General features: G+C 44.3%; 1 protein-coding gene across 2 annotated transcripts in view; it reads left to right on the top strand.

Annotated features, from left to right (window-relative positions):
- The window catches only part of CFTR (CF transmembrane conductance regulator), an 880902-nt gene that overhangs the window by 797987 nt on the left and 68351 nt on the right, over positions 1–14564 (top strand). For both annotated transcript variants that reach the window (XM_085653127.1, XM_085653128.1), the window contains one exon: positions 4767–5012. In XM_085653127.1, the coding sequence (XP_085509253.1) occupies positions 4767–5012 (246 nt within the window). The remainder of the gene's footprint in view (positions 1–4766; positions 5013–14564) is intronic.

Raw genomic sequence — 14564 nt, 5'->3', positions numbered from 1 at the left:
GACAAAGGTAATGGACAGCACCCTAAGACACTGCAGCTACCCCCAGAAGCTGCCCCCCCCTTGTGATGGTGCCCGCGTATGTCCCTATTTTAGACCCAAATCAAAATGAAATTGAATCTGAATTAAACAATAGCATCACTCACTGGATGGGAAAGGCACTGCACGAAGATATCATTGTTGTCCGGAGAGTACCATGGTTGGGGAATAGCCCCAAAAGGGAGACGAGGGAGCGTGTTGTCATCAACTTTAGGGACCCAAATCCCAAACTTTGAAAAGTTCTCTGATGAAAAATAAACATCACTAAGACCAATTTACTTTAAGGGGGTTCCATTTAGGTAACATAGATATCTTTGCACCCTTAATAAGTGGAGTATGACCTGACCCCAGAAATATATATACATGAATTTATTTAATATTCAAGTACCAATGGTTCTGCGGTTCTTTCATGCGGAGTGGAAGAGGGTAAAGGCAGGTCAAGACATGTGGGGATAATGTTACATATTTCATCAGTGCTCTTTTAAAAGTGCATGTGTACATTAAGAGGAAGGGCGAGCTGCCAAAAAACATACACATCTCATACCAGTTGTAATAAAATGCAGTTTCCAATATCACACCAGTAAGTCTGCATAGCCTGCTGATGTGTTAGAAGCTGTACACTATTGTGGAGAATCATCCAAGGCCTATGTCAGGTAATACAGGCCTTAGTCCAGAGTGGTCCAGTCAAGCAAACCAGTCTTTGAACTAACATAAGGAGAGATGGATTTCCTCACAGAAATCACGGAAGAGTGGGCATTCTCTATAATACTTGTACAATGGAGTTTTGAAGCACCTGCACACATACAAAAAAGTTGTATTTGCAACGTCAAATTGACCACTCATCAGATAAAGGGGTGCAGAAGGCACAATGGCCTAGCAAGTTTAGTGCGACACAAAATCAACTATTCAGATACTTTTTTGATGTTACATACAATGTCCCCAGCACACGTGAACAACAGTTATATTAGTTAATAGCTATCACTGGTTAGTTAAATACGTGCTGCTATCGTAAACCCTTCTCGTTCCCATTTATATTCAAACTCTGCATGTCGGAATACAAACGTCAAGCCCTAAGTACTAGGGACTATTCGGTATACTGATTAGGCCTAATACAACCACCGGCCCCCTCTTACCGATCTGTCGTGGTCTGCGATTCCGTGCAGTCGCCTCTCTTTATTACTTTCGGGGTGTGCCAGTAACTTTACTGATTATGTATATGTACATCCAGAATCAAATTAGGTGGTACATTGCTTGTTTTTTATGTTTTGTTTTATGTACAGCCCTGATAAAGTCGCGGGTGTAATAACCTGTGCGACGAAACACGTGTTGGCTGTTGGATGAACAAAGGAATAAAAGAAAGAAAATCTCCAGAAACATCGCACTTTGTTTTACTTGATGCTCACAGCGTGCTATCTTAACTAATATAACTGTTGTTCACGTGTGCTGGGGACATTGTATGTTCAGTCAATTGGCATATGCCGATTACCTGGGGAGATTAGTGGTGCTTCTCACCTTTCAGCACCGTTACCAATATAGACTGCTCAGGATACTCCTTAGATGGTACTCTCCCTAAGTGGCGCCATTTTTCCTACACTCTAAACCACTTCATCCTTTTTCTGTACTTCTTTGATGTTAGGAGAACTCGTGATACCAAGGATGAGTATGGAAAGATAGAGGACCAACTATACTAGTGAGAAAGCACAGCCAGTCACAGTAGAATGTAATGGTTATTAGATGGTTTAATTCATGGCCCCTCCGATCAAAACCGTCTTCATAGATATTGGAGCTGGAGCCCACCTCTGATGGTCCTATACGTATTCGATTTATGCCGGTGAGAACAGAGATGGTTAATAATTTGAAGTTTTTTTTTTTTTTAAATTTAAGTAAATTTGCCCCGAACTGGGTTCCATAAAGCTGGCAATACATTGCTTATGCTCCAATCAAACCTACAAAATCCATGTTCATTACGCACTCTGTTTATGGCAGGGATTCTCTTTCTCACTTTAAGCATGTTAGCTAATTCTGTGGATGCTCATGGTCAGTTGTCCTTATGGTGGACACAAAAGTCCCAATGCTTGTCCTGCATAAACATCAACATCATGGCGTTAAATGTGTATTCATTCCGCGTGTCGGATTAATAATAGCAGTTAATCCCAAAAAGAGGTGGGCACCTATGTTTCATACAATCAAGCTACATAACAATAATTTAGTCACTGGCAATATATCAAACAAGTATGTTCCTTCTAACACCACTTCTAAAGAAACCTGATATATTTCAGGCAAATATTAACCTCGCAGTCTACAGTGAAACAGTTACTAAGCAAACATCACCTCATGGATTGTACATCATTTGTGTTGGTGTGTATCCAAGTCAACTTGCTGGTTGTATCTGTTCGTGACGGTAGTTGTGCTTGGTGGCAAAAACAGCAAGTCTTTCAGTGACAGTTGACTAACCCCTTGTTCTGAACCATCTCCCAGTGAACATTTCTGGGATGGACAATTCTGAAATGGTCTTTGGAAAAAAGATGTTGTCAGGGGCGGCTCCTCCATAATGGCAGAGGAGCACCGCCCCCTGCTAAAAAAAAAAAAAGATAATAAAAGCATTTTAATACCATTTTATTTTTGCTTGCCTGACCATCACCATTGCGAGTCTTCAGTGGGTGGGGTCTGGCAATCCCCTTTGACAGGCATGGCAGTGGTAGTGGGCACTTTTAAGTGCGCATGACTGTTTGGTCAGCCGTCTTATGCCGCCCAAACGGTGATGCGCACTTAGGTTTCTCCAACCCGGCTTAGTTAGAGAAACAATACAGACTCCCAGTTACTGTCTGAGTGGCAAACCAGGCCGCTCAGACCAATACCAGCGCTTCTCTCATGCTGGGAAAAGTATTTCCAGCATGAGCGAAGCGCTGGGCTTCTGGGCTTGGCATCTGGTAGTCTGCACAGTGTGCAGCTGGAGTCGACGATCCTCAGAGAGGAACGAGGCGGGGGTCTGTCGAAGTGGCAGGTAAAAACAATTTTATTTACTTTAATTATGTTCCATTTTGTTTGTATTCCCTCCTACCCCCACGCCCCACAAACAAATGCCAGGCGCCACCACTGAATGTTATTTGCTTTCTTATTTCCTGTCGTCATTATTGTGTAATCTTCATCAGCGCCCACTTTCCTCACACATCTAATTTTTCAGTGTGTGTGTATTTGTGTGTGCTATTAATCACTTCCTGTTTACAGGTTTCCCTCTGCTGGTACTTGACAACTGGTTACAGCTAAAAAGCAAAGGAAAAGTCATCTTTAAGACTTCATTTTTAGAGACCTCAGATATTCCAGTTTCTGACCAAATATATTATCTGACTGCCCTACCCATCTAATGTTAAATAAATTCCAGACCTCTACAATGAATTTCGATGGACGTTAGTCCCCTACCTCAACAAAGTAGTACAAAGCTATATCTACCATCGCCGTACATTGATGACAGCTCTACCATCCTTACCTTCCCGTATGAAGTATTTGTGACCATGCTGAAATCTCATTCAGGCATTCAGACTCCACTACAACGTTAATCTATATTGTGATCTTGTCTCCGGATACTATAGAATGCCTGATTGCTATTTGAATGAATAAAAAGATGGAGATAAATACAGTCCTTGCCTATGTGAATGGAATAACTGTGACAATGGGCATACACTTGAATTCCATGTGTGTGGTAATCAGAATGTATAATCCTCAGGGACTTTCTTCTTTCTTGCCCACAGTCCCATACTATGGGAAACCACATTGTTCCAGATAGGGGAATTTAAAGATGGTTTCCACCACCATGAGTCAGGAACAAGTCAGACCCTCGTCAGTCCACCTTGCAACATTTTGTGACATACTCGTCACCACCTGGGAAATCATACAACACATTAAGGGCCATATTTATGGCAACGCAACACAACGCAGTGGAGCAATTCACCTTGCTGTGCTGCATTACAGGGAAAGGTCATTAATCCGCTGTATTTTTAAAATAATACGATAGATTCCTGTCCTTTCCCCTGTGCTGGTGCACAATGGACTGTCTAGCACCAACGCAGGCACCCTTGCACCAGGTGCCTGCACCATGGCGCAAGGGTGCCTGCGTTGCATGTAGGATTGCTTTTGTGCGGGAATGGGTACCTTCTTGCACATTAACAGTCCAGAGAGGCGTTTCCCTCTTTCTAGGTGTGCAGCGAAATCCAGCACACCTAGAAAGAGGAAAAATGAGGCGAAATAAAGATATTTCTCCTTTTCACACTTTCCCTAGAGAGGCGTATCTTTTTGGCACATTCCCAGGTTTACTTTTTCTTGTAAATCTGGGAATGCGTTAAAATCCATGGGTGTTGCGTGGGAATACCTACGCAACACACATGGAAATTCCTCCCTGCCGCAGAGTAATGCAATGCAGTGATTTGCGCTGTGTTGCATTACACGAGATGTATGAAGCCACGCAGGGCAGCCTTGCGTGGCATTATAAATCTCTTTTTTGTGTTGTGTCGCTTTTGTACCACGTTGGGTAATGCAACGGGGTTTGTAAATATGGCCCTCTATGCGGTAAATCCTTGTTGACTTAGCTTATTCTCAGTAGGACATTCCCTAGTGATTGCACAAATGAATGAGCCTTGAGGCCGATAAATATATATTTTGAATTTCGCAGACCTGCGCGTGGTTCATTTTCAAACGTGCTCTGAAAATGCAATGTTCGTTTCTTTCCTGTCTAGATGCGGTCAGTCAGCAGAGTGTTTCGCTTCATTGACCTGCCAGAAGAAGAGACGGATAAAAATCCCAAAGAATTCAAAGATGACAAACTTTCAAGTGTTCTCATCATCGAGAACGAGTACGCCAAGATGAAGCAGGAATGGCCAAATGGGGGCAAAATGACTGTCAAAGACCTTTCAGCAAAGTATGCCGACGAAGGGCACGCGGTGCTCGAGAACATATCCTTCTCCGTAAACCCAGGACAAAGGGTGAGGCCGGAATATTCTCCTTCTTTTCATGTTCACTCTTTGCCAATTGCCTCCTACACTTTGGGCTAAATTCACTGAGTTCCTTTGTTAATTTAGCTCCACTAACAACAGTATAACGTGTCTGTGTCTAGGCCTTCGTTCTTCAATGTACTAGTTTCGCAGAATTTTTGCAGGAAATACAAGTGACCACAACTCCTCTCCCCCAGCAGCAGGATGGCTTCCAGAGCGAACCATTCCAGAGTTCTTCAGTCAGTCATTGGCGGTTTGCTGATGTGTCGCATTTAAAAAGGGCAGGCGAAGCCAGTGCTTATTTTGAGCCTGTGGTTGACATTTGGTGCCACCGTCACGTAAGTTTCGGACCGGCGACTTATTTTTACACAGGAGACATTTGCTGATAGCAAGAGAAGGAAAACACCAAATGGAATGGCTGAGGAAGAGAAAGAGGGATACGATAAACCATCACAAATTGAGAAAGCAGGAACCTGCAAGAGTGAGATGAGGTGGGAAGGGTGGAATGTCTGGTAGTGGATCAAAGAGGTCTGAGGTGAACTGAAGACCATACAGCTTTGGTACTGGGGACACTGGCATTAAATAGCACTCACTCACAGGGCCAGGGTTAATGCTGATGGCGACTTGTTCAATGGTCTTTTTTAATTCCCCCCGATGACCACCTCCACCATGGAGTCCCTCACGACCACTCTCCAACAGTGCCCCTCATCTCTCCATAGTCCCTCTCTGACATATATTTCATGTTTTTATAGCGCTTCTCATAGTTCACTCACTCTCCGTTCTGTGATCTGCATGATACACGCCCTTTGCAGCAGGCACATTAACCCCAGCACTGCTTTAAGTCAAAACTGCAACCAGACAAAATTCCGATCTCTCACCAGTAGGAACATATGTCACCAGAGTTATCTTGCCATTTGTATTGTTGCCTGAAAACTGCTCGGCGCACAAGGAAGTTCACCTGCTTTTAAACCAATAGTTATTTTTAAACACAGCTCTCCACCCCCCCCCCCCTTCACCCCGCCAACCAAATTATGAGCTAGCTGCGGCTGCCCCAGCTGCACCGCCCTAAAGCTGGCCCCGCTCAATCATTTACAGACTAAGCACTGGGCAAAACGTTAGGACAGGGGCATGGCAAACATATAGGTTTGGAACACGCTTCCACAACCTACATTTAGTATTCTCTAAAGCATGCAGAATACGCTGTCTGTATAGGACCTTTTAGAGAGGGCATAAAAAGATCAGTTTTGAGAAAGGTAAATTACATGAATTAATTCGATAACTTTTGGGGTTAGCAATGTGCCTACGGTGTGAGCATTGCTTGCAATTTATTTAGGAAGCGGATGTTTACTTGTTTCGGCCTTCTTCAAGTATATTGTATGTTTTGGCACCTTACAATAACAAGGTGAGCAGTTTGGGCATATGTCACAAAGTAACATTCTGCTTAGAAACTGGTTAACTAACAAGATAAATCAAAGAATGGGTGTAACTGGAGAGCGTTCATATAGGGAGTGATTCTTTGCAATGTTTTAAAAAGCATTATAGCCTACAAGCAGGAAAGAAAGTTGTGCCTATTAGCAGGTGACAGCAATATGTGTAACAAATGGGAGAGTAGATGAGGCCCAAAACATTAGAAGGAATTTCGGAAAATCTAATCAAAGACAGCAAATATTTGAAGCAGAAAAATTCAAACAGCTGTTTAAACTGTGAAAATAAATTGTCTGTTAGCAGTATGTTTCTGGAGTCGATAGTAGGTCCTGACACAAAACACACATTGAGGAGCTGATCTTGTTCTAGCTGCATGCATGAAAATCATACCATATTTTAAACATGAATACTAAGATTTAGGCCAAAGATCATGAGATGGGGAGAACCTGGCCCACAATATGAAGTCTCACTATTTAACGGAGTAAGAGTACTCGGTCTCCATGCTCCATATCGTATTGTATTTATAGGGGGATTCCCATGCTTTATCACCTTCCTTCTCTATAATAGCACACCTACCAATTCCCAACATCCAGTCCCTTCAGGTTTGGTGTAGTTTCAGAGCTCAATTTATGGGCGATGTCACATTTTGCAAGGATACATCCTATCCCTATGAGCAGGCGGATATATCATGGTCCCCCCTCGTTCAATAGGCAAAGGAGAACCATTTCAGGGCAAAGACTGAGTGGCCGAACAAGGTCTCTAGCCAGGGCTGACTCTATCTGGGACCAGTACCTCTTGATTGCTGGACATTTCCAGATTGCATGGAAAAAGGAGCCCCTTTTGACTAAACAGGTGCAAAATGATCAACCCTACGGCCCATTTACCAGAGTGTGTAAGGCGTATTATGGTTCATTTGTGCTTTTAACTTGCTTTGACTTGAACATTTTTAAATCGTACTTGAGTGGCTCACCGATCACCCTCCTTTTTGCGTTGGTCCCCGCCATGGTCTGCCGCAGCTCCTGTGCCGATTGTGCAGAGGGTGGGACCTGAATTCGAGCTTCTCTTCCGCCTGCACTCACTTCCGCTTGCAGAGGTTGGCAGTCCAGTTTTCCTACGGAAATGGCCCATATTAAGCCTATGTTGCAGCGGACGCGCAGCGCAAGCAGGCAGTCTTGCCAAAGGTCTGCTATTTTGCACATTAATTATATTTAACCCTGCGAATTTGCACAGATTATTATTTAAAATCTATTGTGGTTCATTTGTGCTTTTAACTTGCTTTGACATGCACATTTTTTAATTGTACTTGAGTTGCTCACGATAACCCTCCTTTTTAGGTCTCGCCTGACCAGCGCTTTAGCGCTGCTCTGGCGAGACTTATAGTAAGCGCGTTTTGGAAGTGCAAACAGTGGCTTTGCAGGCCTCCAACTACAGTGCATGTGACCCGTCCGGGCGCGCGCACCATTTGGAGTCCTGCAACCACTTGTTTGCTTTCACTTTAGCCGTGATTCATCGCACCATTTGTCAGCCTGCGTGCCCGCCCCCACTCCCCCTCCCACTCCGTCAGCTTCAGTGCGCGCTTGTTCTTTCTGTCTCGTTTTGCTTCAATCGTGTGCTTTATTTAATCGTTTCTCTATCCCGTTGTTTCTTTTTCCTTTGTTATGTCTTTTATCTTCCTTGGTACTTTTTTTCGCAGCTTCATTTATATCATGTTAGCGAGTTTCTGTGAAGTTCCAGACTTATAGAGCCCGGCGCTCATTACCCAACAAGGGGTTCCCCACTCCGAATTAACGCACATGCACACCAGGCAGAAACGTACTTCCCAACCCTCTTTAACTCAGTATGGAGGGACTCCGCATACCTCGTCTCTTTGACCTGTGACTGTTGACAAGTGACGTTATTACATGATTTTGCATACACGTCACAACGACCAACGTTCTATAACTTGTTTTCTTGAAGAAACCTCGCAGACCAGCAGTTATCGCTGATTGGTCCACTGTCACCTTTTAATGACTCTATTCACGGCAATAACAGGGCCAAAAATAAGAGCATTCTTTGCCATGTGACCTGAAATAAATCGTATTGCATCACGTCTTCGATGCTTTTTATGTCCTAATGCATGTCTTGCCCTTTCTCCCCACCACCCACCATCTAATCTCTTCTGCTGTACGGAGGTAAGCACTCTGCGCCTAGAACGCTGTGCGCCATTACGCAGCGCTGCAGTCCCTCCCTCGCCCCGCTCATTTTTTTTGTGTTCCCCCCTCTCCCCACCCCACCACTACGCAGCATGAGTGGTCCCTCCTGGCCCTGTGACTGCTTTTGCGGTAATAAAAGACTACAATTATCAGGATTCAATGGGCCCCTCGGGGCCCCAGGTTCCGGTGCTACTATACCTGCTGCTCCAATGGCATGGCCCTCTCAGAGCACGAATCCTGGAGCCGGGACTGCTTCTCTCCATGCCACCACAGCTAATGTGCCACTTCCCGACTTTTTATCCCAGCAGGCCGCCCTATCCGCAGCCATCTTCCGAGGTTTGATTTGCCGGGACTTTAATTATCATAAGCGGAGACTCATTAAGCAGCGATCAACAGAAACGCCTTGTGTATTATTGATGAGTGGGGGTGAGTAGAGGTGGGCCCAATCCACCGTAATTAAATAACAAGCATTTGCAATGCAATAGGTCTTGCATTTACGAGAGTTTGAGCTATTGACATTGCAAATGACGATGCCTTTCATTTTTGTTTTGTTTTTTAAAACATAAATAAAAGGCATTGTCATTTACAATGCCAATAGCTTAAACTCGCGTAAATGCGAGACCTATTGCATTGCAAATGCTTGTTGCCTTGGTCCCCGCCCTGGTCCGCCGCGGCTCCTGTGCCAATTGTGCGGAGGGCGGGACCTGAATTCGGGCTTCTCTTCCGCCTGCACTCACTTCGGCTTGGGGAGGTTGCCGGTCCAGTTTTCCTACCGAAACGGCCCATATTAAGCCTATGTTGCAGCGGACGCGCAGCGCGAGCAGGCAGTCACACCGAAGGTCTGCTATTTTGCACATTAATTATATTTAACCCTGCGAATTTGCACAGATTATTATTTAAAATTTATTGTGGTTCATTTGTGCTTTTAACTTGCTTTGACTTGCACATTTTTAAATTGTACTTGAGTTGCTCACCAATCACCCTCCTTTTTGCCTTGGCCCCCGCCCCGCCCTGGTCCGCCGCGGCTCCTGTGCCGATTGTGCAGAGGACGGAACCTGAATTCGGGCTTCTCTTCCGCCTGCACTCACTTACACTTGCGGAGGTTGGCGGTCCAGGTTTCTTATGGAAATGGCCCATATTAAGCCAATGTTGCAGCGGACGTGCGCAGTGGGCACGCCGCTGGCGTGCAAAAGGTGCGCCAAAGGCAAGCCTGTCTGCGCCCATTCCGTGCACAGACCGCGCACCGCGCCAGCCATTATGACAATTTTTATCCCAGTAACCCCATAAGCCATCCTCTTCATTTTACCCGGGAAGCCTTACTGCATCTTAAACTCAGCAGCAATCCCTGCCTGGGCGCGCCCCTGGATCCTCTTCTGATCTCAGGAAACAAACAATGCCCCCATTGCACTACAGTGGTTCACAGCCTACCTCTAAATTCTGCAAGACTCAGGGACTTCATGCAAAGCAAGCCTGATCAGAGACAGCATATAATTTGCTGTACTCTTCTCAAACTAGATCCCTTATCAAAAATGCTATAGTATTTCATGACCTCTTGGAGGAGCAGGCAATCGATATAGCTTTTGTCACAGAAACCTGGGCAGATTCCTCTTCGGAACCTGACCTCGTAGGTGCTCTCTCTGATGGTTTTCTTATTTTTACGGTGGAGAGAGTCAGGAAAAGGGGAGGTGGAATTGCGCTCATAGCCAGAAAGGACTTTAACATGCAGTTTAGACCAATTCCAGACACCACAGAGAGCGAAGCAGCGATTTTCAAAATCAAACTTGACAGCCAAAATACCTACAACGGCATACTCATTTACCAATCACCAAGAGCTAAGGCCAATTTTTTAAACTCTTTAGGCCAACTTCTGGAGCTTAAGGCAAAACAATCTAACTTTACAGTTCTAGGTGACTTCAATTGTCAACTTGATAATATCGCTGATTCAGACACTGCAGCCCTTTTAGACCACATGGTCAGTACAGGACTTACTCAGTTGGTCAATGAGGCTGGGCATTGCCTCGATGGGGTCTTCTCTGATCACCCTAATCTGTGCGGTAACAGAGTTCTGCCACTTATTTGGTCGGACCATAAAGGCTATAATGTTTGATATCACTTTGCCATCTAAAAGCCATATTAAGGTATCAACAAAAATCACTTAGCTTTCGTCCCTGGCATAAGGTTGAGGGAGAAGAACTAAGTAAACTACTTAAACATTCCAGTCAGTCCATCCCTACCGACCTGGATGAGGCAGTGAGGAGCTAACATTCTTGGATCGACCTCGCCGGACAGCAGTTGGTCCCCCAGACTTTGCGGCACTCAGTTAAACAATCCCCCTCGGAACCTTGGTTCAATGAGTCTTTGAAGGCACAACAATTAATCTGTAGGAAACTTGAAAGGAAATGGAGGCTAGCACAGGATGTCCAAACTAAATTAAACTACAGAAAGGCCATTTACACCTATAAAAAGCTCATTCTGAAGGTCAAATCAGACTTCATAAAAGAAAAAATAGAAGCAGCTAACGGCTGCGCTAAAAGGCTTTTTACCATGGTTAAAAAACTCTCTAAGCTTCCGGAAACTCAAGTCCGAGAAAGTAGCCAGCAATTTTGTAATAAATTAGCTGATGCCTTTCAACTTAAAGTTAAACAAGTCTTCAATGTTTTTGTGCCCCAAAACAGCCCAAGCGCCAGCCACACCTCTCACACCAAAGTAGACGGCGCCTCGACCACCACACTTCCCATCTTTCCATCTATCTCGCTCGACTACACCATCAGATTAGTCTCTCTAATCAAGTCCGGATCCCCCTTGATCCCTATCCACCAAAAATCCTGCATATGGTTCCCGAAACCATTGCATCCACCCTCTGGACTATTTTTAACCAAATTATTACCACGGGATATTTTCTCCCCGATTGGAAAAAATCTTTCATTTTACCTCTCTGGAAGAAATCAAATCTTGATCCAGAGGATACTTCCAATTATAGACCCATCTCCAGGCTACCATTCCCTTCTAAGGTTCTCGAAAGATTCCTAAATGAGGAACTGTCCTCCTTTTTGAGGGAAGGAGACACTCTGGACCACTCGCAGTTTGGCTTCCGAGCTCACCACAGAACCGAATTGGCGCTCATTACAGTCACGGAGGAACTCAGGCAAGCCCTTGACAGAGGGGGTAGTGCTGCCCTTATCCTTTTAGATCTCTCAGCGGCATTCGACACGGTCAATCATGACGTGTTGGTTGAACGCCTTGCTTCACTAGGGGTTAGGGATAAAGCACTCCTCCTACTTAGGTCTTTTCTGTCCAACAGGACGCAATCAGTAGCCTATGATGTATTCATTTCCCCGGATTTCTCGCTTCCTTGTGGAGTCCCTCAGGGCTCATCTCTGAGCCCCACTCTTTTTAACCTGTATGTCACCCCCTAGCCAAACTGATAAGAAGCTTCGGTGTCTTGCTGGTGTCCTACGCTGACGACACAGGTATTATTGTGTCTATCAACAGCTCGGCTACGGATACGGCCTCCTGGTTTCAAGGCTACATGGGTCATATAGGGAACTGGATGCAGGCTAACTATTTGAAATTAAATACGTCAAAAACAGAAGTCATGCTGTTTGGCATGACGCCAGGTATCTGGTCTGACAGCTGGTTGCCAAATGACATGGGATCTCCTCCAATACCTGCCCGCAAGGTAAAAAACCTTGGTGTCCTTTTCAACACCAAGCTTTCCTTTGAATCACAGATCAATCAGACTACAGCTGCGTGCTTTTTTATTCTTAAAATACTAAAAAGGTACTCCCATTCATTCCTTTTGAACTAAGGAAAACAGTGGTCATGGCCTTAGTTGGCTGCAGGCTGGACTACTGCAACGCCCTGCTTACTAGCACAAGCAAGCGCTGCATACATAAACTTCAGGTGACGCAGAATGCCGCTGCCAGAGTCCTGCTTGGGCATACCCGCTTTGACTTGGCCTCTAAAGCTCTGGCTGAGCTCCACTGGCTGCCTATCACCAAACACATCCAGTTTAGAGCTCTATGTATTGCGTTCAAGGCTACTCACGATAAAGGCCACAGGCAATTGTCGCAACTATTTGGGCACTACATCCCGGCTAGATCACTGAGATCCTCAGGCAGAGGCAACTTAATTGTCCCCAAGATACGTAAAGTAAAGTGGGGAGGAAAAAGCTTTGCATATACCACCACCAAACTCTGGAACTCCCTGCCTGCCTCCCTTAACATAGAACCCAACTTGCTACAGTTCTGGAAACGCTTGAAGACCTGGCTCTACTAACTTACTCTACTAATCGACCTCACTGCCTGTTTGTCTATCCAGCGCCTAGATACCCTCGGGTTTGTGTAGCGCTTTATAAATTCTTAGTTTCATTTAATTTAATTTCAGTATGTTGTATGGAAGTAGTTCAACTGAATAAGGCCTAGGCGGGCTGATATACCAGTGCCCTTGAAGTCATCATCGTCCAGTGTGCCCAGATCTTCCTGACACCAGTGGGCCTAGTGTATGCTCATCTTGGGAGCTATATAATAGTGACCCCCCCCCCTTTGCCGTGTGTTCTAGAGTGAGCCTCAAGTGGATAATACTATGGGAGGGGCTATGTGTTTGTCCCAGTGACTTCTCAGCAGCAGAAATCTAAATAATTGTGACTTATGTAAGTCAAATTTGCCCTGGAGGTCTTCATACAATTTCATGTGCCTCCCAGCCTATACAGCTCCTAATTGTGAAATGCTAATTCGATCCCACCCTGTAAAACACTGGGACATCTGGGAGCCAGTCAATTCTTATCTTCCCTTTCTTAAAGAGATCTGTATTTGGATTTGGAAGGCAATTATTGACCAGGTTCATCAGACTGAATTCCTTTGACAGAGAGTCAATTCAAGAGCTTTTTCATCTTCTCATCCTCCATTGTCAATACATTGGTTGACAGCACAAATCCTAAATATTCTACAGATATTTGGCCAATTTGACATTTCACAGGCTGAGTAACTATTTGATAATCCTTCAGTGTTCGGAGGGCTTCTTTAACTTGAAGTTTGGGAAGTTTTCAGGGTCTTTTCAAAGAAAACACAAAATGTCATCCAGAAAGACAATCATGGAATGAAGCAAAGGATCAGAAAATAACGAATCCATACATCTTTGGGGTATTTCTCAATCTAAAGGACATCACCTTGTACATACAATCTTTGGAAATGCCCCAAGGCAGGTTCCATTCCTCTGTTCTTCTGAATCGTATAAGATGATATGCTCCTTTTAAATCAAGTTTGGTAAATACCGTACCTACCTGCTCCAGGACATCTGAGAATAGTGGAATCAGATATGTATCCTGCAAAGTTCTTTAATTTAGATCTCTATAATCAAAATACAGGTTTAACGTAAAAACAATATTCTTCAGAAAATAGTTACGTTCCAGCTAGAGAGCTGGAGGGAACAATAAGACCATTCTGTAATTTCTGATATAAATGTTCCCTGAGCATTTACTTTTCTTTGCAAGTATAGTCTTCTGAATGGAACAATTCTATTTGGTACCAAGTCTATTGAGCAATCATATTTCGAAGGCATATCTGTGAGGCTTGAAAGTGAAATGAATCATGAAAGAATTCAAAATATTTGCATCTGCGAGGATTCACATCAAACATGTGCTCAACCAATCCTGGTAATGGAGGATCAAGAGTGCATTGTTGAAGGATATTCAGAGAAGGTCTGAGAGACGAGTTCTCTGTAGTCATACATTTACAGCTGTCAACAATTTCTGAATAAATCCTGAACTTGATCCATATTAATTACAGAACTTGGATGATTTGGGTGCCACAATCTGTCACTCCTTTCCAAGGCAGGTTTCTTGCTGGTGGTTGAGTAATGTCTTTGCTTGATGCCCAAATATGGCCTGTGGCTTGAACTAGACTGACTCCAAGTAGATAGGAAAAAC

The sequence above is a fragment of the Triturus cristatus genome, chromosome 4_1 (genome assembly GCF_964204655.1).
Source record: "Triturus cristatus chromosome 4_1, aTriCri1.1, whole genome shotgun sequence".
NCBI classification, from domain to species: Eukaryota; Metazoa; Chordata; class Amphibia; order Caudata; family Salamandridae; genus Triturus; species Triturus cristatus.
Note: the sequence above shows the minus strand (reverse complement) of the source record. Positions and strands in the feature narration are given on the sequence as shown.